The following is a 25,305-nucleotide window of genomic DNA, read 5'->3' on the forward strand; positions in this document are numbered from 1 at the left end:
GCTGCTCCGAAAACTATTTTTGATTTGTTATCTCTAGGTATACATACAAATGGCCTTCCCTCTTATATGACATGGCCGTAAATTCACAACAGCTCTCCTTTCCTTTTATGATTCAGGAATTAACCGTGGATGAGGAAGAGCCTCCTGACAGCTCGTTCCAGTGCCTTAAATTTCTGCTTGAACTCTTTACACTTCCTGTCTCTGCTAAGGGAAAAAAAAAAATCTCTGGTTTGTTCACTGTATTTCAAGTGTTTTAGCAGATTCAAAAAAATTTGCCCATTTTTCTTTAGACCCTTTCTCGAAGGCTTGGGAAATAGAGATGACACCTTAGGTGAGAAGGATCGTGAGAGAAAGTGGATGAAAGGCACTCCCTCGCTGAGGGTCAGGTTTGCTTGCATGTCACCTTTGAGAGGAATTTTTGCCCTGTGGTGGCTGCATCTGACACCCTAATTTTCTCAAGAAACGAAAGAGTTTTAACAGTATGACTGCCTTTGTCAAAGAGAATGGATATCTGAGTAACTTTCTTCCAATTTACCTTATTTGAAGTTGCCTTTCCAGCCACGTCTCTGTTTCTCTGTACACCTCCTGTTCACCCATCCGTCTGTGAAGAAAATATTTATGGCGAATCCTCAGTGTTGTGTTAAGGCGCTGGGCACAGGCAGCAGCCCCTGCCCTTGTGGAACTTACAGTCTCACGGGGGAGGCGGCTAGTAGTCCGGAGCTATAACATTGCAGCTGCTTTAAGTGCTTTGCACAAAACAGGCTTCCCTGATAGCTTAGTTGGTAAAGAATCCGCCTGCAGTGCAGGAGACCCTGGTTTGATTCCTGGGTTGGGAAGATCTGCTGGAGAAAGGATAGGCTACCCACTCCAGTATTCTTGGGCTTCCCTTGTGGCTTAGTTGGTAAGGAATCCGCCTGCAATATGGGAGACCTGGGTTTCATTCCTGGGTTGGGAAGATGCCCTGGAGAAGGGAACTGTCACCCACTCCAGTACTCTGGCCTGGAGAATTCCATGGACTGTGAAGTCCATGGGGCTGCAAAGAGTTGGACACGACTGAGTGACTCACTTTTTGGCTTCCCTGATAGCTCAGTTGGTAAAGAATCTGCCTGCAGTGCAGGAGACCCTGGTTTGATTCTGGGTTAGGAAGATGCCCTGGAGGAAGGAGAGGCTACCCACTCCAGTATTCTAGCCTGGAGAATTCCCTGGACTGTACAGTCCATGGGGTCGCAAAGAGTTGACACGACTGAGCGACTTTCACTTAAGTGCTTTGAATTTTTCCTTGTTGGGGGATTGGAGTCCATGCAAGAGAGGTAGGCTGCTGGGGTCAGCCCACGTTAAGGGTTTTAGCTTTGTCCCTGGATACTCTGACATAGTTCAAGTAGATGGATCATGCTTTTTGTTTGAAGAAAGTCCCCCTGGGTGCTGAGTAGAGAACAGATACAAGAGGCCCAGGAGTGGAAGTTGCCTAAGGCAGAGGGCAGAGAGTCCTGTAGGAGACCAGGCGAGGGGATGGGGGCTTCGTCCAGACGGTGGCAGTGGGTGGAGAGCAGTGGACAGATAGGAGAGTCATCGGGCAGGCTGAGTGGTGAGACATGGCAGCAGGCTGACCACGTGGGCTCAGGGAGGGAAGAATATCAGGGGCAGCTGTTGGTCTCTGACTTGATTATTGGGGTTCATATTCACCAGGGTGACCAGGTGGTGCCGGAGCAACACCTTTAAGTATTTTCCCGCCTGGAAAGTATGAATTACTGGTATGACTCAGAATTCATATATTTTTTTTTTTTTCACAATCTCTACTTTTATTGCCTAATTAGATTTTATTTCCATCTGGACAGCTTACTTTTTATTGGTGCGTGACGATATGATTTGTTTTTTGTTTTTCCTTCTGAACCTGGATGAAAAGAAAACTCAGTTCTGGGAGGGAATGTCAGATAAGGGTACAGAATATGGTGAAATGGTGCTCGGTATCCTCAAAAAAATTAGCAAAATCAATCCTAGAAGATCCCTTATTTGCCCTCTTGCTGGTTAATAAATAGACTGCTGGGGAAAGGGAGGAATAGATTCAAGGGCAAAGAAGGGTCCAGATGGGATGAGGAAAGCAGGGACAGGTGTGTCTACCCCACTCTCTCCTGCTCTCACTTACACCTATCCTCTAAATAAAGTAGTAGTAGACTTTACTGCTACTGCTAAGTCACTTCAGTCGTGTCTGACTCTGTGCGACCCCATCCCTGGGATTCTCCAGGCAAGAACATTGGAGTGGGTTGCCATTTCCTTCTCCAGTGCATAAAAGTGAAAAGTGAAAGTGAAGTCGCTCAGTCATGTCTGACTCTTCGAGACCCCATGGACTGCAGCCTACCAGGCTCCTCCATCCATGGGATTTTCCAGGCAAGAGTACTGGAGTGGGGTGCCATTGCCTTCTCCGTCATATTTTTACCAGTAGTGAGTTCATGTTATATTGTTTTTGGTCTTCATTAAGTTTATTTTTGTAACCTCAGAAGAGATTTTGTTTTGTTGGTTTGTGCTGAGAGTTACATGAAATGCAGCTGGACATGGCCAGGGGCGGGGTCCTTGTGGGGATCTTGTACTTCCCAGATCCAACACTGGGCTCCTGGTGGTCGCCCTCCACAGACCTCCTCTGTAGCCTTCCCTGTTTCACATATGGCAGCTCCATCTTTCTCATTGGTCCTTGACAAAATCTTTTTTTCTCTTGCATCGCATACCTAGCCGATCCACCTGCAAATCCTGGGCTCTACAATCCATGGGAGTTGGTTCCAAGATACCCTGTGGTTACCAGAATCTGCAGATGATCGAGTCCCTTATAAAGCAGAGTCCCTTTGCATATAACCTACGCACATCCTCCCCTGTGCTTTAAATATACTTTAAATCATCTCTGGGTTACACTATCCAATACAATGTAAATGCTATGTAAATAGTTGTAAATACAATGTAAATGCTATGTGAATAGTTACCAGCATGTGGCAAATTCAAGTTCTGCTTTTTGGAACTTTCTGGAATCCCCCCCCCAAACATTTTCCATCTGATTGGTTGAATCCTCAGATGTGGAACCTGTGGAAATGGAGGGCTGACTGTACATCTGCCATCCGTTCCTTTCTTAGCACTTGGCCTCTCTGCTTTGGTTTGACCCACTGTTGTCTCTTGCCAGTTTTGTTGCTGTAGCTTCCTGTCTGACCTCTGTGTTTTGGCTGTTGTTTCATAACAGTTCATGTAGAATCAGAGTGATCTTAGTAGAGACCCTGTCATCTCTTTAAAACTCCACCCAGCCTGGGTCCAGCCAAGGTTTGCAAAGCCTTTGTCTGACCCCTGATCTGACTCTACCTGGGTCCCTCTGTCCCTGTTCCTGGTCTCCTTGCTGTCCCTGGAGCATGGCCAGGGAGCTGCCTCCACGGCTCTGAGACTTTCTCACCTCTTGCCTGGGGCCTCCTCACCCAGAGCGTGTGGCTTGCTCTCTTCCTTCCTTCAAGTCGGCTTGGTGTCGCCTGATCAGAAAGGCCTGTGCTCAGTCGCTCAGTTGTATCTGACTCTTTGTGACCCCATGGACTGTAGCCCACCAGGCTCCTCTGTCCATGGAATTTTCCAGGCAAGAATAGTGGAGTGGGTTGCCATTCCTTCTCTGAGAAAGGCCTGAGTCCCTAGTTGAATATAGTCCCCCTCCTCCATCCCTGCCCCCCCAGCTCTCTCATCTTTCCACACTGCTTTATTTTTCTTTGCTGCACTTATCATCTCACATCATTTTTCTGTTGGTCGTCTGCCTCTTCCCATGAATGTGGATTCCACAGATTAGGGGATGTTGTCTGTTACAGTCTCCCTAGCCCCTGATTCTCTTGCAGAGCACATTCTCAGTAAAGATGGAAAGAAAGACAGACGATGGTAGTGTGGAAGGGACTCCACGTCCTTCGGGAAGTTGACAATTTCCTTCAAATCATAGTCAGTGATACTTCATCCCAGCCCAGATCTCCCAGATGCTTCCATGTGGCGAAAAAGTTCAGTTTCCTGTTGTTGTTTTTTTTAAACTGTTTATCCCAAACAGGAGAAGACTGTGCCACAGTTGGTGGCCTTATGAGGTGCTTGGCTTTTTTTTTTTAACTGATGGATCTCTGCTTGCAGAAGGGTCTGATTTCCACCGGCCTCAGGGGTCCCTGACTCCGTGTTCTGGGCTGCTCCTTTCTTCCAGGTCTTCCATTGACAGCGAGCCCGCCCTGGTCCTCGGCCCCCTGAAGTCCGTGCAGGAGCTGCGGAGGGAGCAGCAGCTGGCCGAGATTGAGAGCCGCAGGCAAGAGCGGGAGAAGAGCGGCGAAGAGGCCGGCAGCGAGGGGAGGACCAAGCCCCCTGTGCAGGAGATGGTGGACGAGTTGCAGGGCCCTTTCTCCTACGACTTTTCCTACTGGGCCCGGTAAGCACCCATGGTGGGCTTTCCTTGCAGGGTCCCTCTGTTCGGATGTCCTTCCTTCTGGGGGGACAGGCCAGCCACATTGAAGTGTCTTCATTATTTTAGGTCTGGAGAGAAAATCACTGTCACTCCTTCATCTAAAGAGCTGCTCTTTTATCCTCCTTCCATGGAAGCCACCGTCAGTGGAGGTAAATGTCAGCTCAGCTAGCCGACGACACACCTTCACAACTGTTCTTTTCCCTGCCTTTAGGATTGTGTTCTGTGCTGTTTTATAGTGAAGCCATCTTCGTAAGGCATCTTCAGCCCTCGTTGGCGCATAGATGTTACTATTTGATGAGTGAGTGAATGAGTGAGAGGTCTAAATCAGTAAACATAACTCTCACTGTTAGAATTGGGGATCTTTTTGGAAAAGGACTTGCTTTTCCTTGATGTTATCAGGTTGACACCAGAAGGCAGATGAAAAGCAACAGCATCCGTTGTCGAAACCTCTGAAATGTCTTCATGTATCTGAACTGTTCGTGATGTTTGTTTTGGGCTGGGGTGATGGAAGGGTCTTTTGGGGATGAGATAACCAGGAGCTGGTGGAATGGTTAGGCAGCTTTTGCTAGCATCACGGGTTCAGTAAACCCTGACCATTTGTGTGTTTGGAAGGAGAGTGTTGAAGGGCATGGCTGTCCAGCGGGCGGCCTGTCTGGGGCCGCCTTCCAGGCTGGGTCCTCTGAGGTCTGGCCGCACAGGCTCTGACCTGCGGTACTGGCTTCTGTCCTCACTTGTGGTCAGTGAGGGCTGAGGAACAGGAGCTGGGGAAAGCCAGCTTTGTTGGCTCTTCCTGCTAACATTCCTGACAGTTTAACAGGGCCGTTCATAAATGTTGAGAGGCTTGGACCACTTGTAGTTCCTGAGGATTCTGAGATAGTCAAAAGCCTCACTGGAGTTATTTTTGGATATCTCAGTTTTAGGCCCTTCTTTAATGGGAAGCCCCACTCTCTTCCTCTGTTTGTCTCTTTCCTGTGTAGAAAGCTGCCCAGGGAAGCTGATCGAGATCCAAGGGAAAGCAGGCTTGTTTCTAGAAGGCCAGATCCACCCAGAGTTGGAAGGAGTCGAGATCGTCATCAGTGAAAAGGGGGCAAGTTCACCCCTGATCACGGTCTTTACCGATGACAAAGGTGCCTATAGGTAAGCCGGTGACCAAGAACCAGTTGGTTGGGACCAGTCGGGGAGCCCATGCTGAGTCCATAGCTCAGACCATAAAGAATCCACCTGCAATACAGGAGACCTGGGTTTGATCCCTGGGTTGGGAAGATCCGCTGGAGGAGGGCACGGCAACCCACTCTTGCCTGGAGAATCCCATGACCAAAGGAGCCTGGCGGGCTACAGTTGATGGGGTCACAAAGAGTCGGAACACAGCTGAGCAACTAACACTTCCACATTTTCAGTCGGGAAGCCCAGGAAAGAAGCTGGGGAGCCAGATTTCCTGGGGCAGGTGATGCTTCCTCTAGGATTTGGAGCAAGGCATCACCAGCGTTTCTTTCTTTTATTCAGTGTTGGGCCCTTGCACAGTGACCTGGAGTACACCGTGTCCTCGCAGAAGGAGGGCTATGTTTTGACTGCAGTGGAAGGAACCATAGGCGACTTTAAGGCTTTTGCCTTGGCAGGCGTGAGCTTTGAGGTAACACCGTGTGCTTTTAAAAAGCAGTTTTATGGAGTATAACAACCATACAATAAACTGCACGGAAAGTGCATAATCTGACAGTTTGGACACATGACAGCAGCCGTGAAAATACCACCACAGTCAAAACAGTGGGCACATCTGTCACCCCTCAAAATTTCCCCGCACCCTCGGTAGCCCCTCTCTCCTGGCCCTCCCCACCTCTCTGACCTGCCTTCTGTCACTGTAGATCAGTTTGCAGTTCTTAGAATTTTATATAATGGAATTATTCAGGCCGTACTCTTTTTACTCTGCCTTCTTTCACTTGTAATTTCGGAGATCTGTTGACTTCGGCTTGTGTGCATACCTTCTGGGAAGCATCTTAAGCTTTCATCCTTGACTCTGTTCTCTGTCAAAGGACACAGAATGTTCCTAGAGTGGAGTTGATGTCTTTCTCTCTTCCCTCCCTCCTTCTTGGGAAGAAGCATGCTGTGTGATGGCCAGAGTGAGTCTGGAGACCCTTGAGGATGAATGTTATCAACATCGAGGCCAAAAGAGGAGAAACATCCCATCACCTAATAAATTAAAATACTGCATTGCAGAATGCCTTTTAAAACAAATGGAAAGATAGTCCAACTGAAGAGAAAGATCTGTTCCATAAATAACAACCCCAGTTTACAGGGTCTCCTAAAACCAATAAGAAAAAGACAAGCCAACAGAGAAAAGGCGAATCAAGGACATGAAAGGCCATTCACAGAAGTCATCCAGGTCACTCATAAACACACGGGAAACACTTGACTTTGATAGTGACTGGGCAAACGCAAAGGAAGTTACCATCAAAACACTGGGTTTGAGGTTATAGTTGTAATAATGAAGACAACATCCATTTTTTTGGCAAGCTTGTGTTTTCCCATGCATAGGTAATTTAGGAGCTGGAAATCTTTACAGCCACCCTGGAGTTCAGTTCAGGGGTTTCTTTCTGGATTTCAAGTACACACATCCACGAAGTCATTTCTACTCCTAAGAATTGACTGTTTGGAAAAAGAAAAACTTAATTGTGCAAAGATGCACACGCTTGGGGACTCTCACTTCGTCCCTTCTTTTCCATCACAAAGCTCAGAGACTGGCCCATGTGCCGTGGTTTGCCAGCCTCTGCTTTGGAAGGAGATGCAGCTCCTCCGAAACAGGCCGATTGGTGGGGACTGGTGGACGAAGGCAGTGGGGAGAACAGCTGAGGCCAGAGAAAGCGATAGTTATAGGACCGAACAGTTCAGGGGCCCTCCTCCACCCTACCCCTACCTAGTCACTTATGAAATCCATCAGCAGTAGATTTGTGTGGGCACAGAGAGTTCTGGAAGGCTGCACAGCAGACTGTTTATGCTGGTTACCCTGGGGGAGGAGAGGAGGCCTTCTGACCTCCCCCGCGGGCCCCAGAGAATGACAATAAAAGAAAAACTAGCCGCTGAGAATGACTTCTTGACACCTTCGCGGTTTGTGTGAGTTAACCCTGCTCTGGGGTTCCTTTCTCTCCCCCAGATAAAAGCCGAAGACGACCAGCCCCTCCCTGGGGTCCTCTTATCCCTCAGCGGTGGTGTGTTCCGTTCCAACCTCCTGACTCAGGACAACGGTATCCTGACCTTCTCAAACCTGGTAAGGTGCCCACTACTGCACCGCCTGCCCGGCTGCCCCGCGAGCGCGCGAGGACGTGGCGGCCGTGCCTTGTGTATTGTTTGACAGTGTGAGAACAGAAAACCATTGTGGACTGCCTCCCGTTTCTTCGGGGACCAGCTGTAACTAAGGATGGCTCTCACTAGAACCTAATGCTGCTGATGCATGTTCCCTTCCGCACAGACGTCTTGTTTCTGGTCACCCACTTGTCACTGAGACAATGTAATTAATTACCCTGGCCCCAGCGGCTCCTGTCTTAGGTGTCCCTTTGTTTTACCACAGGATCTCATTGTTTATAATGCCAAGTCTTGTTCAGGGGGTGAGCTTGTGTTTCTTCTGCAAAGCACGCTCCCTGTGGTGGGTGGACAGCACCCATTTTCCACTGAGGATGTAGTCTGAGGCCCTGAATGGTGGACGCATCAGTTGGTCATCTTGTCAACCCTGGGAATAAAGTGACCATTCCCGGGATGTCGCCATCAGGCGGTGAGGTGCTGCTGAAAGATCCCAGATTGGGACGTGAAGCACGCCCACCTTTGAATCTTCCCTCTGCTACTTACTTGCTGTGTTGTCTCAGGCTAGTTACTTGACCTCGCTGAGCTTCAGTTGCTTCATTCATAAAATTCAAGTATGATTTCTACCTTGCAGAGGTACTATAGGCACGCAGTAATAACAGCTGCTGTTAGAATGGCAATTGGTGTCACTGTAATGATTTACTGTAGAGTTGGTTACCATCTCTATGTCTGGGAAGCCCTGGGGCTCTTGGGGCCTCATTCCGGCCTCATTCCTGCATGACTTGAGCTGCTCCCCCTAATGCCACCCCTCGACTTGCAGCAGAGGCTCAGCTCGTGTGTGTGTCTTGGCAGAGCCCTGGCCAGTACTACTTCAAGCCCATGATGAAGGAATTCCGGTTTGAGCCGTCCTCGCAGATGATTGAGGTGCAAGAGGGGCAGAACCTGAAGATCACCATCACGGGCTACCGCACGGCCTACAGGTGGGCTGCCCCTCTCCTGTCTCCCCCGGGCTGGGCCGTGGGATCACTCATACACTCTTTTCTCTCGGAACCCTTCCCAGTCTTCAGGTTGATTCTGTTTGGAAGACAAGAGCCATGAGACATGAGTCCACAGGTTTCTGACTGCCACCCTTTTCTCCTAATATCTCCCATGAATGATTTAGTCACAAAGCTCCTCTTCTGAAATTGGCCCGTGAGAACCTACTGAGTTCCTAAAAGTTTTTATTTTTTTTAAAACGTTTGAAACATGAGTTAGATTTTGGAAAGGAGGAAATGCATTCACTTGAGCAAAACTTGGAAATGTTGAAAAGGAGATATTCAGTGTGGAGTTTCCCTTCTGTCCTGGCCTCCCAGCCACCTAGGTGTTCCAGCGTTTCTGAGTACATCCAGAGATGGTTTATTCACATAAGTATTTGTAATTATAGACACACACATATGTATAGAAACACTTCAAGGTTGATTAATCAGAAGGAACAGGTTTAGAAAAATGGACCATTTTCAATTGAATATAAAAATAGAATGAAAGGGGAAGTGATTTATTTTCATTTTATTGGATGCTTCATTATTTAAAATAAAGTTTAACAAAATATACAATAAAGCAGAATGAAAGAAAGTTTAGCCTTTTTAAATTATGATTTTCTGGAGCATCACTTAAAATGTGTGAGAAGAGAAATTGATGATAGGAATGGCCTGAGCCCTCTGACAGGAAGGCTCAACTTGCAGGAGACACAGCTAGAAGTGAGTTGTCTGGGTCATTTGGGGTACAGTCCTCCACTGAGCTATTTTGCACTGTAAATTGTTGGTAAATGCTGGGCACTGTCCCTGGAATCTTGTGTGTGCATCAGAAAGCCCTGAGAATGCCGTGTTCTGTTTCTTCTCTCGTCTCTCTAGTTGCTATGGTACAGTTTCTTCCTTAAACGGAGAACCAGAACAGGGTGTTGCCGTGGAAGCCGTGGGCCAGAGCGACTGCAGTATTTATGGAGAAGACACCGTGACGGACGAGGAAGGGAAGTTCAGGTTACGTGGATTGCTGGTGAGCCTTTGGATGTGTTTCGTTAGTGGAGTTTTTCATACTGCGTTCAGCGGTGTCTGGGTTCGGTGGTGCCCCCGAGACAGCTAGGAATGAGGGCAAGAGGGTGGGGAGGGGGCATAGGGCTCTCAAACTTCCCAATCCCTATCTTAACTGACATACGCAACGCTTATGTAGCTGACATACTGGGTTGCGGTTTTATGGCAAAATACAGGTAGAAAACCATGGGTTTGGTGATCTTTTGCCTAGAACAGGTGGTCTAGCTTAGGCCAGCCTCTCAAATCAGATACCTGTGGGGCTCGAAGACAAGTGTGAAAGGTTGGAGTGGACTGGGTGCCCGTCGGGAGCAGTGTAGACTGTGGACCGTGGACAGGTCGTGGCCCACGAGAAGGGGCAACCGCCACGCAGCTCCAGCTCTTCGTAGCCACGTGGGAAGACAACTCAGGGTTGCCAGATGATGAGAGTTTGTAAAAGAGAAGTCAGAAATTCACATTTCCACGTGACAAACTCCTGATTTTTAGGTATTAACCACTAATTTTAAAAAAATAGAGGCTTCCCTGGTAGCTCAGATAGTAAAGAATCTGTCCACAATGTTGGAAACTGGGGTTTGATCCCTGGGTCAGGAAGATCCCCTGGAGAAGGGAATGGCTACCGACTCCAGTATTCGTGCCTGGAAAATTCCATGGACAGATAGGAGCCATGCAACCATGGGGTCGCAAAGAGTTGGACAGAGCTGAGCAACTAACACTTTACTGGGACAATGCTGTCCTTTCCCAAAGTTAAGAAGACCATGTCCCGTGTCCGGCGTCCCCACTCACTGATACTGGGAAGTCAGGGCAGGAGGTTGCTGGGTGAGTGAGGAGCGTTCAAGCCAAAGGAGGAAGGCAGGCTTGGGGGTGTCTCCTGGGGCCGTGCTGAGGACTGGAGAATGTCTGTTCTCATGGGCCAGCTGGGTGGGCTTCTTTGGGGTCCGGTCAGCCTTACTGCGATGCTGCCTTCTCCACCTCCTCTGTCCTCAGTGAAGCCCTTGCCCGCTCCAGGGAGCACTGATGTTAATTCATTAGCACTTGCAGTGTGTGTGGCCCCCTTGTGGCCACCGACCCCTTCCATGGAAAAGGCCTCAGATGCTGGAGGAATAGCCTTGGACGCGGAGCGTGCTGTCACGCTGCCATCGGGACATGTTCCCAGGGCCCCAGGGCGCTCTCCTGTCACCCATGCCTGCTTCCCTTCCATGGCAGCGGTTCCAGAGAGAACAGGGTGGAGTGGCCACGTGGATGTCCCCCGCCCCCAGGCCGGCTGCAGCCAGGACCCCAGGAGAGGTGACGAGTCCTTAGATCCAGGTCTCTGTCGCATGTGTCCTTGCAGATGCAGACTTTGACACTGCGTCCTTATGGCCTTCCTGCCTGGGTTTGAACCCTGCCTCTGTCATTTCTTAGCTGTGTGAGTTCAGGCAGGTGTCCCATGCCTTCTGTGTCCATTGCATCATCTGTAAAGCGCGGGTGAGGATCACGGCTGCCTTACAGGTTGGCTGTCAGTATGAAGTGAGCTAATTAATACACACGGAGCGGTGCCTGGCGCACTGACTCCGCAGGTGGTTAGAAGCGAGGACGGACCACTCCTTTCCCGAGGTGGTCCTCACCAGAACTGCCGGCTTGGGTGATTGTGGGCAGCTTTCCTCGGTCCGAGTCACAGCAGAAGGTAGGCCTGGGGGGCATGTGTGCCCCTCGGTCTGCCTTCCTCTTGGGTGGACCCAGTGTTCCTGGCTCATCTCCCTCTTACGGGAGGGAGCTAATAGCTTGCAAGAATTCAGATTCTGCATCACCGTGGTGATTCCCCCTTGGAGTCTTACTGGCCCGTACATATTTTTCTTTTTTTAAAATTGGGGTATAGGTGCATTACAATGTTGTGTTAGTTTCTGCTCTACAACAGCGTGAATCAGCTCTATGTATACATATATCCCCACCTCCCTCCCACCACCCCCATCCCGCCCCTCTAGGTCATCGCAGAGCCCTGAACTGAGGTCCCTGCCCTATACAGCCGTTTCCCATTAGCGACCCGTCTTACACATGGAGTGTATATGTGCCAGACATGTGTTTCTAAACTCACCAACTTAACACATTTTATTTAACTAAACCAAATATAGTTTCCTTCTCCACCTTGATAGATTCAAGTTTTAATTAATGCTCCCTCACACCCTCCTCCTCCTTGTAATAGGTGTTAATTCATTAGCGCTTTCAATGCTGCGTGGAGTCGCCCCCTTGTGGCAGCCACACCTGCCAGGCCTTCCACGTGCCTGGCCTCAGATGCTGGAGGAATGAATAGGCTTTAAGACGGCTCTCATCAAAGGTTTGGGCTTGCGTTTGTCAGGCTCCTAGGGGACACCAGGCTAGAGAGCCCTGGTTGAAGATTTCCTCAGGATTTTGCCCTCTAGGAGAATGCATTTCTGCAGTTGATTTTTCTGGGCAGTGTATTTGGTGGGGCATTTGGGTGAGAACCTGCCTGAATCTTGCTGCCAGAAGCTGAAGGTGAACCGCTGAGCCAGCGGCCAGGAGCGAGGAGCTGGGTGGTTGGGGTGGGCTCCTGCCCTGCTGGGAGTGAGGGGGCAGTGCCCGCGGTCCCCGTCTCCAGCAGGGCTGTCTCTCCTTTTTTTCGCAACTTGCTACCATTTTCCGAGGTGCAAATAGCTGTTGCTAATAGCTGTTTTGAACAAACCCAGTGCTGCCAGTCCTCACTGAGCTATAAAGTGAATTAATTCGCCTATTGGTGATCATAAATTTGAATTTTCTCGGTTTTTAAAAAAATAATAGCTTTACTGTCTGTGTTAAGGTTCTGTGTGCTCATTATAAGATAGTTCAAAGCAATATACTGAAAAGGACAAAATTTTGCAAAGGGAAGAAGGAGATCACCCTTACACTCCCCCCGGAAGGACTCATGGTTAATATAGAGGGAATGTTGTTTAAGTTTCTGCTCTGCTCACACACAGAGAAGGTCACAGTGCATGTGATTTTAGGAAACCGTGACGTGTTGTCCTCGCTAATGTGCAAATCAGCAGTTACAGTCTCAGGGTTGTCCTCTCTTGGATACACACAGTCACCTTTGAACTCGGCCCCCGGCTCTAGATGTTCATTCATGCGTCATCAGATTTGGTGTGCAGTTGATGATCAGAAGTTGGTTATTTTAGAAGTTCTTAAACCCTGCTAGTGTCAGTGATCCTCATCTTTTGGGGAAAGATGAAGATCTTTTCTTTTAATAAACGTGTAAGAAAAAAAAGTTCAGAAGTTGACAAATGGTGGTTTCATTTAGACTATTAAAGCCTTTCGTAAAGCTGAATTTTATCTGATATGCAACCTTCTGAGAAATTTTCCTTTGAACTCATATGTCTTTCTCTGTCAGAGTTGTCACTAGCCCACCCTGCAGTATATAAAACAAACAGAAAACTTTATTTCTTGAAGGCAGTTTGTTGTTGTTGCTTGTTGTTTAGTCATTGAATTATATTCTGCTCTTTTGTGACCCCATGGACTGTAGCCGGCCAGGCTCTCTTGTCCATGGGATTTCCCAGGAAAGAATACTGGAGTTGGTTGTCATTTCCTTCTTCAGGACATCTTCCCTACCCAGGGATCGAACCCATTGTCTCCTGCATTGTCAGGCAGATTCTTTACCACTGAGCCACCAGGAAAGCCCTTTGAGGCAGTTTACTTTCCTCTGTTGGAAACTGTCATAATGTACTGGCTTAGAACAAAATGCTTTACAGCGGTCTGCTAAAAAATGATCTGAGTAAATAATGTATATCCTTCATGTGTGCAATGTCAACAAAAAAAAAGTTTTTTAGAATAGTGAATTTTGTTTGGGTAAACATCACATGTCCCTATACATTTGAGGAATAGAATAAAATGTATAAAGAAGAAATCTGTTGTAAAAAAGGAAAAATCTCAAATCCCACTTCCAAGAAATAATACCCCTTTGGGAGTGCCATTCCAGACACCACTCAGTACATACATACTGTTAGGGAATGTTTGACGGGAGGATTCCTACGTGATGTCTCTCATGAGTTCTTTGTCCCTCTTCAAGCGGAACAGCACGCTGCTCCCAGGGACTGAGGTCATTGTGTGAGGCAGGCTTGGGTCTCCTTTAGTAAACATTCTCTTTAGGACAAAACTGCTTAGTCTCGTTCCCCTTTCTTGAGATATGGATTGTGTCCTGACCTTGTGACTAACATTACCCCTTGTTCCCTTGGTAACGGTTGCTGTACGTTTGGTTTTCTGATATCTATCATTCCCGAAAGAAGTTTCTTGTACCACAGCCTATATATACTCATAGAGAAATCATTAAAGCACCTTTGCTCCATCAGAGCTTAGGTCCCCGGGTCTTTTTTTCTGTCTCTCTCTCTTTCTCTCTTTTACTTTCTTATTGTCGACTCCGTACCACAAGGTTCCGGTCCATTAAAGGACCCGAACACATACAGGTGGAGGGGAGGGAGGGACAGCAAAAAAGAATAATTTTATCTTATTTATTAAACAAGAATAAGCTTATCTTATTTGGAGTTTTGAAATCAGAAACCACATTTAATTTTCCTTGGGTAGAAGAAGCCGAATACAGTTTGAAGGAATTGTAAAACTTCAGAAAAAGGTTTCTACATCAGGGTGCTTTTTCAAGGCACTGTTAAGAAGGGTGATAGGCCTGGGAACCAAGGTGGGACAGAAACTCGTCCACTCGATGGGGGCCTGCAGGCAGAGCAGGCTCCAACTAGGTCTCATGTGACAAGCCCTTTTTCAGATAAATGACTCCTGCATTTGTTTGCAGCCGGGCTGTGTGTACCACGTTCAGCTCAAGGCAGAAGGCAACGACCACATCGAACGAGCCCTCCCCCACCACCGGGTCATTGTGGTAAGACATGGAATTCTTCAGCAGAATCACTGCATGATTGCATCTCTGATCAAAAATCCTTCAGCATTCCTCTGGCTGGCTGCCTTTCATCTGGGGGTGGGGGGGATGACTTTACATCCTAATTAAGGGTCCTCTCAGAATAGTGTCATCTTTACAAGCAGCGTCTTCTGTGGGCTTTTAATGAACAGCAGCGCTGTCTTGCATCCAGAGCAGAAATCTGAGCTGTTGTTTCCCCACTTCCCCTGCTAGCTCTGATCATTATTCTACAAGTTGAGGATCTTAAGGCCTAAGTAGCATTTTAGATCAAGGGAGGGTAATAAAGGGAACATGGGCTTCATCAGTGACAGGGCCACTGACGTTTCTTATCTTCAGGTGACCTTGTTTTTCCCACCAAGGAGAGTCTTGATCTTTAAGCTCATAACTCAGCTAACTGATCCCTAAAGAGGCAGCCCTCCAGGTCACAGGAAGTGTCCCTGGCATCATTTGCAGTGAAGATTTTTCCCATGGAATAAGTCTCATTTGCTAGACCAAAGGATTTGGGGCCAGACAAGAAGCCTTTGGTGGCTTTATTAGGTGGCATTAGGGATAAAAATTACGATGGGTCCAGAGGCTGGTGGGTCATTCAGGATTTTTGGCCTAGACAGTGAGTTTTCTTGATGTCTTTATGGCATTTGGTATTTTAAGTGGTTGTGATGGCTGCATCTTATTTTATATTTTTCTGCCACTGGGGATTCAGATCACAATCCCAGGCAGTCGTGTGGACTACGGCTCCACAGATGAAAAGGTGACTAACGGGGGCACATGCCCACCCCAGGGGGTATGGGGGAGCTGGGGCTTGACTCCTGCCAATTCCTGCCAGGCAAGAACATCCTTGTCTTTTTTCAAGAGGTGCTGGGAAATCTAGCTCTTTTAGTATGAAATTTCTTTTTGAAAATATTGATAACTTATTAAAACTTAAGGAAAAAAGTACTGTGTTTGTCAAACAGCATGGCCATGGCCAGGTGTCGCCTGTCTCCTCTCAATTTGGGACCTTAGACTCAGGCTGCTCCAACAGCAAGCTTTGCTCCCTGAATGCGAAGGGAAGTCACTGGGAAATAGAGCTCCAGGGACGTCACCTGCCGGAGCAGAGGCCCTCTTCTTCCAGCTTCCTTGGCCCCAGCTTGCTTTCTCTCTTCCCAGGTCGGGAATAATGACATCGATGATGTGAACATCATAGTTTTCCGGCAGATAAATCAATTCGACTTAAGTGGAAATGTGATCACTTCCTCTGAGTATCTTCCTACATTATGGGTAAGGCCAGCTGTTGATGGTTAACGTGGTCTGTTCTTTCTGGCTTCGAGACAAGAGGGAGCAGGGTATCCAGGCCTGTCTAGCGCTTGCTTTAGCTGAGGATTGAGGTTGAGACTAAGAATCTTCAGTCCCAGCATGTATCTGGTGGAATGACTGCTGATTGCTGGAGAAAAACATGGTCTGGTTTCAGATGACAGTTTTGCCAGCCTTGTGTATCTTTAAAAGCATCACAGTAGAAACCTCAGTGTGATCTGGGGTCTAAAGCAGAGAGATGGTTTTAGGGCAAAGCACCTGGTCACTTTCTAAATTCTCTGCAAGGTGTGGGTGGCAGGCAGTGAGCTCAGAGTCAGACGGTGGTGGGAACAGGCAGCTAACCTGGGCTGGAGAGAAAGAAAGGCCACGAACAACACTAAAGTGCTTCTGGAAGCAGCCAGGAACCTGGTGCAAAATGGGAATGTGTTTGGAGTTTAAGGAACAGCTGTGGGGTTGAGGTGACAGTACATGGTGGGGGGCACGCCAAGTGAACCAGGCTGGCGGTGATGACATTAGGTGACCAGGCTCTCTGGGTCTCCATGGGGACAACAGTGATGCCCGTTTGGGAGTTTGGGAGTCAGGGTTGGTGATGATGTACGTGAAGTGCCTGCCCCACGCCTAGCATGTTACAGATATGTTAGAAGCTGTTCTCTTGAATGTTACCACTACACTAACAGGTTTTTACTATTTTGAGCATTAATGTAAGTTGTCAGAATCTTAAATTTTAAAATTTTAACATTGTGACAACTGTCACTTCACTGGTGCCTCAGATGCCTTAGGAACGGCCCGTCGGGGGAGGATGGTTGCCCTTTCAAAGACCTGTGTTTCCAGAGTTCCTCTCCTCCAAGAGATAGGCCATCACAAGGTATCGAAAATGTGGTGTTTATCACGTTGGAGTTTTAAAAGCACTCCCTGCTTTGTCTCTGCTCTCCAGGTGAAGCTTTACAAAAGCGACAACCTCGACAACCCGATCCAGACGGTGTCCCTGGGCCAGTCCCTCTTCTTCCACTTCCCGCCCCTGCTCAGGGATGGCCAGGTGAGCCCGCTCCACTCTGTGCTGTCTTTGCTGGAATGACTCCCCTTTTCCGCTGAAGGAACTCAGTTTCCCCACTTTTCCCCTCATGCCACCTTGCTGACACAGTTGAATCAGAGGAGGTGGGGCTCTCTAGGGATTTTTTTGTTTCCAGAATTAGCTCTTTTTCTGTTATAAAAATAATACACATTCATCATGGCAGGAGATCGGGGAAGGGGATGGAAATCAGACATAATCCCGTCATCCAGAAGCAACCGCTGTTAACATGTCGATAGGTTTCCTTTTGACCTTTTTTGACGTGTGTGCATGTGTGTATAAATATAAAAACACACATGTATTTGTTTTAGTAATACAAAGCTGGGACTGTTTTGTACATTTTCTTGTAATCTGTGCTTTTCAGTGAAGACTTTATCACCCGTACTTTCTCATGCATGATATTTAATGACCGCACAGGAGACCGTGATAGAGAAAATACCATAATCTATTTAACCAAGGCCATCATCACTTACTGATGACGGGATGTTTGCCATTAGCTCTAAGTGCACAGAGCCAGCTATTGTGGCTGCCGCAGTGGCAGCAAACTGCAGAGAACTTGGTTCCTTTTGGGGACTTGGCCTGAGAGCATGAGTGGTGAGCCTGTGTGGTTCCTCCCCTGGCTTCCTGCCACCTGATCCTCTGGCCTTTCTCGGTGTGAAGTGGCCGTGAAATAACACAGCAGGTTGTGACAGTCTGGGGCCTCCGCCCCACTGCTCCAGGCGCCCTTAGTAATCGAGCCACTTCCGGCAGCACAGCGGTGTGGACACAGGCTCCCCGGGGCTCGCAGCCTGCTCGGTACCTGACCAGCTGAGTGACCCTGGGCACGTCACGCTTCCCTTCTTCAGGCCTCTCTACCCCCATCTGGGAAACGGGGCAATAGTCCCGATCTCGTCAGTGGTTGAGAGCATACGCCTAATGTGCTCACAGCTCTGGGCCCCTGGCTGGGGCTCAGCACGCAGGCCTGTGACCAGAACCTCTGCAGACACGCTGTATTCTTAGAACTCACCAGCTAATGAGCCAATTAAGAATCGTCCCTTGGAAGTCAGCCTTGTTTCGGATGAAAAAAGTCTTCCTCAGTTTAACCATGTGTCTCCCTCATCAGAATCGATTCGTCAGAACTGTGTGTTTTGTAGTCAGGTTCTCTAAGGACCACTTAGCTGCCCTGGTTGGATACACTTACAAGGACGAGCCGCAGGCTCCGAGCGCCTGTTCGGAGACGGCAGCATTGTGCGGCTGACCCTGCTGGACTGGCCCACCGAGGCCGCCACATGCACGTTAGTGACCTAGGCGTGGAGATGTAAACTTGGGGGTTCCTAAAGGAAACACGGAGTCCTTTCCATCACAGTCATGCGTTAGGAGTTAGTTTTCGTTTACCTTGCCCCAACTGCCCTTTGTAAAAACAGTTCCTCCCTCCTTGCGCACAGAATTACGTGGTACTTCTGGACTCCACGCTGCCCAGGTCCCAGTATGACTTCGTCCTGCCGCAGGTGTCCTTCACGGCAGCGGGCTACCACAAACACATCACGCTGGTCTTCAACCCTACGGTAAGGAGAAGGGAAGGGGGCTTCCGGGCGTGGAGGGTGAAGTGGCTCCAAGGTGCCACTGAGTGCTTTTCAGACCTCCGTCCTGTGTGGGAAGTTGGTGGGAGTCCTCATTCCTGCGGTAGAGAGAAGGCGGGAGGCTTGTGCCTAGGGGAGCCTGGACTTGGACGTGGCCCTTCTGCTGGTTTCTGGCTCGAGCTCGGTGACTTGGCCTCCACGATCTTACCCTGGGTAAAGGGTTCCTCCTGTGGCCCCAGGAGGAAGCGCTTGTCTCGTTCACCTCAGCAGAGACCGCGGAAGTGACAGACGAGCACGTCGGGAACTGTTTGTCTCCGTGTGGAGGCGCACGCATCCCCAGGGAGGAGCAGTGCCTCCGCGGAGGGCACTCGGGCTGCCGCCTGGACGTCCGGCAGGGCACCTCCCGGCTCCAGGGAGCGCGTGGGCAGCCCAGGATGGAGGTGCTGCCTGCTGGGGTACCTGCTGCCAGGGGTGTGGTCCCGCTTCTGAGGCCGTGGGAGCAGACCCACGTGCCGGGGAGGGACGGCCTGGTGGGTCCTCATCCCAGTCCTTCGTGGGGAGGTGCCACTCTTCCATCCTGCTGGTGGCTCAGAAAGGCTGAGCGACTTACCTGGGGGCGCTCAGCAGAGCCAGGTTCGTCACGTCCCAGCCGCCTGCCGGGTGGCTCAGCACCATATCTTACGAGGGTCGTCAGGGCGCTTCACTGCATCCCGAGCTGAATGCCAGTACCGACAACACGTTCCTCACGTGTCACCCAGCATTTCACACACTGCTAACCACTCCACACGCCTCCTCATTCCCCACAGTAGGTGCTGTCCGTATTATCGCCATTTTATAGTTGAGTCAACCGAGTCTTAACGTGACTGCCCAAGGTCACACGGGGAGACCTGGAGCCTGGACCTCAGTCCTCAAAGCTTCGCCTCATAGCTGCTCTGCCTCCCCACTGACTCCAGCTTGCTCTTAAGGATTTACTTTGGTGGAAAATGGTTTGGGATCGAAGACAAGTCAAAAAATGTGGGGGCAGGCAGTCAGGGATCCTGCCGCTATTCTTCTGTGTATTAAGGGAGTGTCTCGCTCCGGCTGTCGTCTCGGGTCAGAGGCCCTGTGGTCTTTGTCCTTCCTGCGTGTCCTCAGATGCTTTGATCTTGGGACCTCTTTACACTGTTAAATTAGTTGCGAATCTCAAGGATCTTTGGTTTGTGTGGGTTTTATGTATATCTATCATATTAGAAATGAAAACTGAGAAATGCCGAAAACACAAGCACCACAGGCCACACGTTCCGTTACCTGTCAGAGTGAGGACATCGTCACGTTGCAGCCTCTGGGAAGGTCCCTGTCCCATTGTAGGAACGTGAGAGAGAAGCTGGCAGGCCGTCCCTTCACAGTGTGATGAGAAGTGTGGACTGTGCGAATCTCCCGAAAGAGGCCCCCGGGCTGTTCCTTGAGATCAGCGCTGTGGCCTGTTAACCTGTTTCATCATCAGCCGAAAGTTACTCATTTGTTTCCATTGTCGCGGTGGAGTGAGCTAGTTGGCATATAGGTTCGTTTGCCATTACAGAGACCCAGCACTTCGGGGCTTCAGCAGGAGGGAAGGTTCTATCTTACATTGACTTTCCGGGGGTCGTGTGGAAGCCCCTAGGTGTCGGGCTCCTCCTCTCCGTGGCTCTGCCGTCCTCCAGCACGTCGCCCTTCCTGGAGTGGCACAGTTGGCTGGGGCTGTGCAGTCAGCAACGAGGAAGGGTCCACCCGGGTACAGCCTGGCCTCCCCTGGAAGGAGGGGTGAACGGCCCCGGGTCCCCAGCACTGCCTCGCCGCCTCCCTGCGTGTGACCTCTGCACTCACTTGGTGCCCACTGTGTCCCCGAGTCTGGAGCTGTGGGTTCTCGATGCCTCCTTACAGGAGAGAGTCCCTGTGTGCGGCCGGGGCTCAGCAAAATGAGACCCTCACACGTTTCAACCGCAGGGGTCCCCTGCCACCCGCGGCTCTCTGCCTCCTCAGTGTGGACAGTGAAGGGTCCCAGGGTGAGGAGCCCCTTGTTCCTGGAAGCTTCAGAGAGCAAGCGAGGGGAGTTCGTGCGGCAGAGGATTCACTTGAGATTTAGTTGTGTCGCTTCAGCTCCTTCCTTTGGTCACTGAGCGTCTGGGCCTCGTGGGTGCTCGGGGTCTTGATGAGGCTGGGCAGGCCTGGGCTGTGGACGGGGCGCTGGTCCGGGGTGACGGTGCTCTGGGTGTTCGCAGAGGAAGCTGCCGGAGCAGGACATCGCCCAGGGATCGTACATCGCCCTGCCTCTGACGCTGCTCGTCCTGCTGGCCGGCTACAACCACGACAAGGTAGGGGCCCCGACCCTCAGGGCCGCGGACAGAGGTGACCGCACTTCACGATAATGGTTTCATAGCTAGGGCCAGTCCGACTCTTGCAACCCTGTGGACTGTAGCCCACCAGGCTCCTCTGTCCATGGGGTTTTCCAGGCAAGAATACTGGAGTGGGTTGCTATTTCCTTCTCCAGGGGATCTTCCTGACCCAGGGACAGAACTCCGGTCTCTTTAAATCAAGACCAACTTCAAGGCCTCCTTTCAAGGCTAGAAGCCTCTTGTATCCCTCCTAACCTTTAACCATGAGGTGTCTGGTGACCTCTCTAGTACAAAGACCTGTGCTCGATTGGCCTGAGAGCACAGAGCGGGTGGTGATGGGCCTGGGGGGAGGGGTGCTGGGGCAGGTCGGGGGTGGGGACTTCAATGTCCCGCTGGACAGATGTCTTCTGGAGCCCCCGTCTCTCATACCCTCTTTCTTCCCAGCTCATCCCCTTGCTGCTGCTGCTGACAAGCCGCCTGCAGGGAGTCCGAGCCCTTGGCCAGACAGCCTCTGACAACAGCGGCCCGGAAGACGCAAAGAGACAAGCCAAGAAACAGAAGACAAGGCGGACGTGAGGAGTGTCCCTCGGGACAGGCTCCTAGCGTGGAGGACGCGTGTGACTCTTGTCATCAGCTCCGCGGGCACAGCCACCCGTCAGCCTCCCCTCCCCGGCCCCGATGTGACACCGTGAAGGGACACACCTGTCTCTCTGCAGAGCACAATTGATTTTCTGAGTCGAAGATAATTTATTATTTTTATTTTTGTCAAAGAAGTGTTTAAGCTGTGCTGGTGGTGTGTGAATGTTATCCTGAGTCTTCCAGCTTCATTTGCAAAAAGAATTCCAGTCAGTGGGGGTCTTGACTCCCAAATCAAGCTCCTGTTGGGCTGACCCTCCCCTTAACGTCCCTATGTGTCTGAGGTCCCTGCTGGAAACTGCACAGCCTGTGTGTACTCCTAGGAGGGTGTGTTATGCGGTAAAAAAAAAATCAATAAAACGGCCCACTTGTTTGTGTTGTAGCTCATCTCGGGTGCAATCCTTGGAGGACCCTGGCCTAATGCTGGGGTCAAGATTGAGCCGCCTGGAGGGACATGTGGGTCCTGAGTGAAGGCGAGATGACACGTGGCAGCTGGCTTTTGGCCTCAGTGGTAGGAAAACAGGAGAGGTGGTGGGGGGTGATGGTGTGAAGGGCCCTGCCTTGTCTGAAGGAGCCCGAGAGGCCCCCTGCTGTGCTGCGGGATCACACGTTCACTTATCTAGAGAAGCCGGAAAAACTGAGTTTTATGTGAACTCTTCCAAGTTTTAAATGTTAGCGACAAATTCAGTTTGTAACTTCTGGCGAAACAAAATGCATACGTAAGCTGTGTGAAGCTTGAAGGCTGCCAGTTTGCATAAGGGATCCACAGGAATTCTCAGCATTTGAACAGCATTAATTTCTTTCTTACGGGAAGTAATTAAGTTACATTGGAAGCAGGGACATCCAGCCATCCAACGCTTATTGAGCCCCACGTGTTGACAGGCACCGGGGCTATGAGACAAGCAGAACAGACAACAGTATAAACTTCAGGAGCTGAATGAGGACGAACCCCCTCCCCGCCGTTTTGTTCCTTGTATCCCTAGCGTTCCACGTGGAGTGGGCACTTTAGAAGGAACGAATGAATGAATGCATGCGTGGACAAGGACACGTGGCACCTGCTCTCAGAGCTCACGACCCGTCCACCATTGGGTGGAAGACAAGCTGGTCAGTGGACAGGGCAGGGCGAAGAGCCGAGGGCTTCTTGGTAGAGGAGGCTCAAGTGGCCGAAGGGGCACAGGGCAGAGATCAGGTCCCACCTGAGTAGGGAAGCTTCCCCGGCACGATGTTCAGGCCAGGTCTGGAAGGACCCGGAATGGAAAGAGGAGTAAAGCAGGTCTTGTTGGGTGCCACGACCAGTGAGGACAGTCAGCTTGAGGATTCCCAGGCTCCAGGGGGCCTCCCCAAGAGCTGCTGCATTTCCAGTCCAGCGGCTGTTGGGCTTTTGGCCATTTCACAGGTATTACTTTTTCACTGTGGAAGAAAGTAGGCTCTTGGAGATATGGGAGAGATGAGATGCGTAATCCATTTCTTGGAGTGTTTTCTAACTCTTCTTCCAAGTGGACACCCAGAAACCTGCCTTTTAAATGTTAATGGGGCTTTTTATTGACGCAGTGTAAAGGTTAAGAGCTCGCGGAAGACACAACTAAATGTCAATATGTTCCATCCAGTTCCGGAGGCCGCCACTAAGGGGCAGTCTTCCCCCTTCGCTGCTGCCGGTCACCTTTCTTGCCGGTGGATCTTCTGCAAGGGCTCTGTTCCTGGAAAAAGGCTGCTGCCTTTCTCAGTCCGTATGGAAGTTCGGCCTGTTCTGTGGCCTGTGATGGTCTTCATCTTCTGGCAATCTGAGGGCAGCTCCCCTGTCCCCCTCTGTGAGGTGTGAAGATGAATGGATAGAGGATTTTAAATGCAGCAAAAGTTATACGAGACAGATTTTTTTTTCCCCCTGAGAAATTAAAGATGTCTCAAATGACGGGTCCCTGAAGAACTCCCTTGCTTGCACCTTTTTGCTTATTAAAGTAGCCCAGCCTCAGTAAGGATACCCGCAAAGACTGACAGAGAAGTGCCATTCTAAGGTGCTGGCTTCACCTTAGTCTTCCCTGGGTTTCCTTTGTTTGGAATGTTGTCATCCAGCAAGGATGGCTGGACGTGGGTGGGGTGCTGGAGGTGGGTGTGAGGAGTGTGTAGGGGGAGGGGCTACAAGAGGGGTAGAAGGAGGAGGTGGTCCTTGTGCTCAGCTCTCAAGGGTCTGTGTTCACCTCTCGAGAGACGATTCATGAAATTAGGGAAAAGCGAACGATTACCTCCCTGAATGACGAGCAGTGGAAAGGAGTGGTGACCATGTGCCGGGCACCGCACTGAGTCCTTTCATGCATGAAATGCTGGGTCTTCAGGACCTCACGACATGAATGTGTTTTCAACTCTACCTTAAGGAGGAAACTGAGACTTAAAAAAGTCACAGCCACTAAGTAGCGGAGCTGGGATTTGAACCCAGGTGCAGGAGTTCTTAACCACTGTGCTCTGCTGTCTCCTGCTGTGCGAAATGAGAGGGTGCATTTATGTGCCAGGTTGGGGATAATTCAGGTGTTTAGAAGGAGAATGTCATATGCCAGGGATGTGCGCACGAGCTGTGAAACATTTAGTCAAAGCACAGTTACATGTAGCCATGTGTGCAATGGAGGGTCAGGCCTTTAATTGTTTCAGGCCTTCAGCATTGTTTCTAGAACCAGAGTCACGTGGCTAAATGCTTAAACCCAATTCTCCAACACAATTCCAAATCCAATGGGCAGAGTTCCCCTTTCCTCAAAAGCTGGAGCAACCTGATGAGGAGAGTTGGGAAGGATTCTGGGAACAAAGTTTGTGTGGTTCCATTCCATTCTGTCTAGGCTGAGTGCTCACTGGGAATGAGGACGATGTATCAGCCATCCACAATTCCAGTCCCCTGCACACAGTGGGGGCCTGAGGAAGGGAGCCTGCCTCAGATTGACTCCCCCCAACAATCCTCACAACCTTCTCAGATGGGGTTATAAAGGGCATAAACAGATGAATGGATAAAGAAGATTGGTGCATATATATATATACAACTCAGCCATAAAGAAAAGCGAAATAATGCCATTTGCAGCAACATGGATGCAACTAGTGATTATCATGCTAAGTGAAGTAAGTCAGACAGAGAGACAAACACTATATGATATCACTTATATGTGGAATCTAAAATATGACACAGATTATGAAACAGAGATGGAATCACAGAACAGATGGATGGTTGCCAAGGGGAAGAGTGGGAGGGAGAGGGATGGACTGGGAGTCTAGGGTTGGTAGATGCAGACTATTACATTTAGAATGGATAATCAACGAGGTCCTAATGTATAGCACAGAAGAATGTGTATAGTACAGTGTATGTGTATAACTGACTGACTTTACAGCAGAGATTGGTACAACATTGTAAATCAACTATACTTCAATAAGGGCTTCCCAGGTGGCTCAGAGGTAAAGAATCTGCCTGCCAATGCAGGAGATGCAAGAGACGCAGGTTCGATCCCTGGGTTGGGAAGATACCTTGGAGCAGGAGATGGCAACCCACTCCAGTATTCTTGCCTGGAGAGTTCCATGGACAGAGGAGCCTGGTGGGCTACAGTCCACGGGGCCACAAAGAGTCAGACATGACTGAGCAACTGAGAACACACACATCATACTTTAATAAAAAAAAATAATAAAGGGCTTTGCACTCGCCATTTTGTTCCTGGGGGAAACCAACTGCCTTGTGTGGGGATACATAGGCAG

General features: G+C 49.8%; 1 protein-coding gene across 1 annotated transcript in view; it reads left to right on the forward strand.

The window, feature by feature from the left end:
* The window catches only part of LOC122701456 (nodal modulator 1), a 55,786-nt gene extending 33,819 nt beyond the window's left edge, over positions 1–21,967 (forward strand). Inside the window, exons 19-31 of the mRNA XM_043914407.1 lie at positions 4,193–4,411; positions 4,514–4,596; positions 5,425–5,584; positions 5,951–6,077; positions 7,593–7,706; positions 8,588–8,715; positions 9,625–9,766; positions 14,564–14,647; positions 15,827–15,937; positions 16,905–17,006; positions 18,464–18,583; positions 20,836–20,928; positions 21,394–21,967. Coding sequence (XP_043770342.1) covers positions 4,193–4,411; positions 4,514–4,596; positions 5,425–5,584; positions 5,951–6,077; positions 7,593–7,706; positions 8,588–8,715; positions 9,625–9,766; positions 14,564–14,647; positions 15,827–15,937; positions 16,905–17,006; positions 18,464–18,583; positions 20,836–20,928; positions 21,394–21,525 — 1,615 coding nt within the window. The 3' untranslated portion in view covers positions 21,526–21,967. The remainder of the gene's footprint in view (positions 1–4,192; positions 4,412–4,513; positions 4,597–5,424; positions 5,585–5,950; positions 6,078–7,592; positions 7,707–8,587; positions 8,716–9,624; positions 9,767–14,563; positions 14,648–15,826; positions 15,938–16,904; positions 17,007–18,463; positions 18,584–20,835; positions 20,929–21,393) is intronic.
* Positions 21,968–25,305: the final 3,338 nt, after the last annotated feature.

This window comes from Cervus elaphus, chromosome 10 (assembly GCF_910594005.1).
Source record: "Cervus elaphus chromosome 10, mCerEla1.1, whole genome shotgun sequence".
Lineage (NCBI taxonomy): Eukaryota > Metazoa > Chordata > Mammalia > Artiodactyla > Cervidae > Cervus > Cervus elaphus.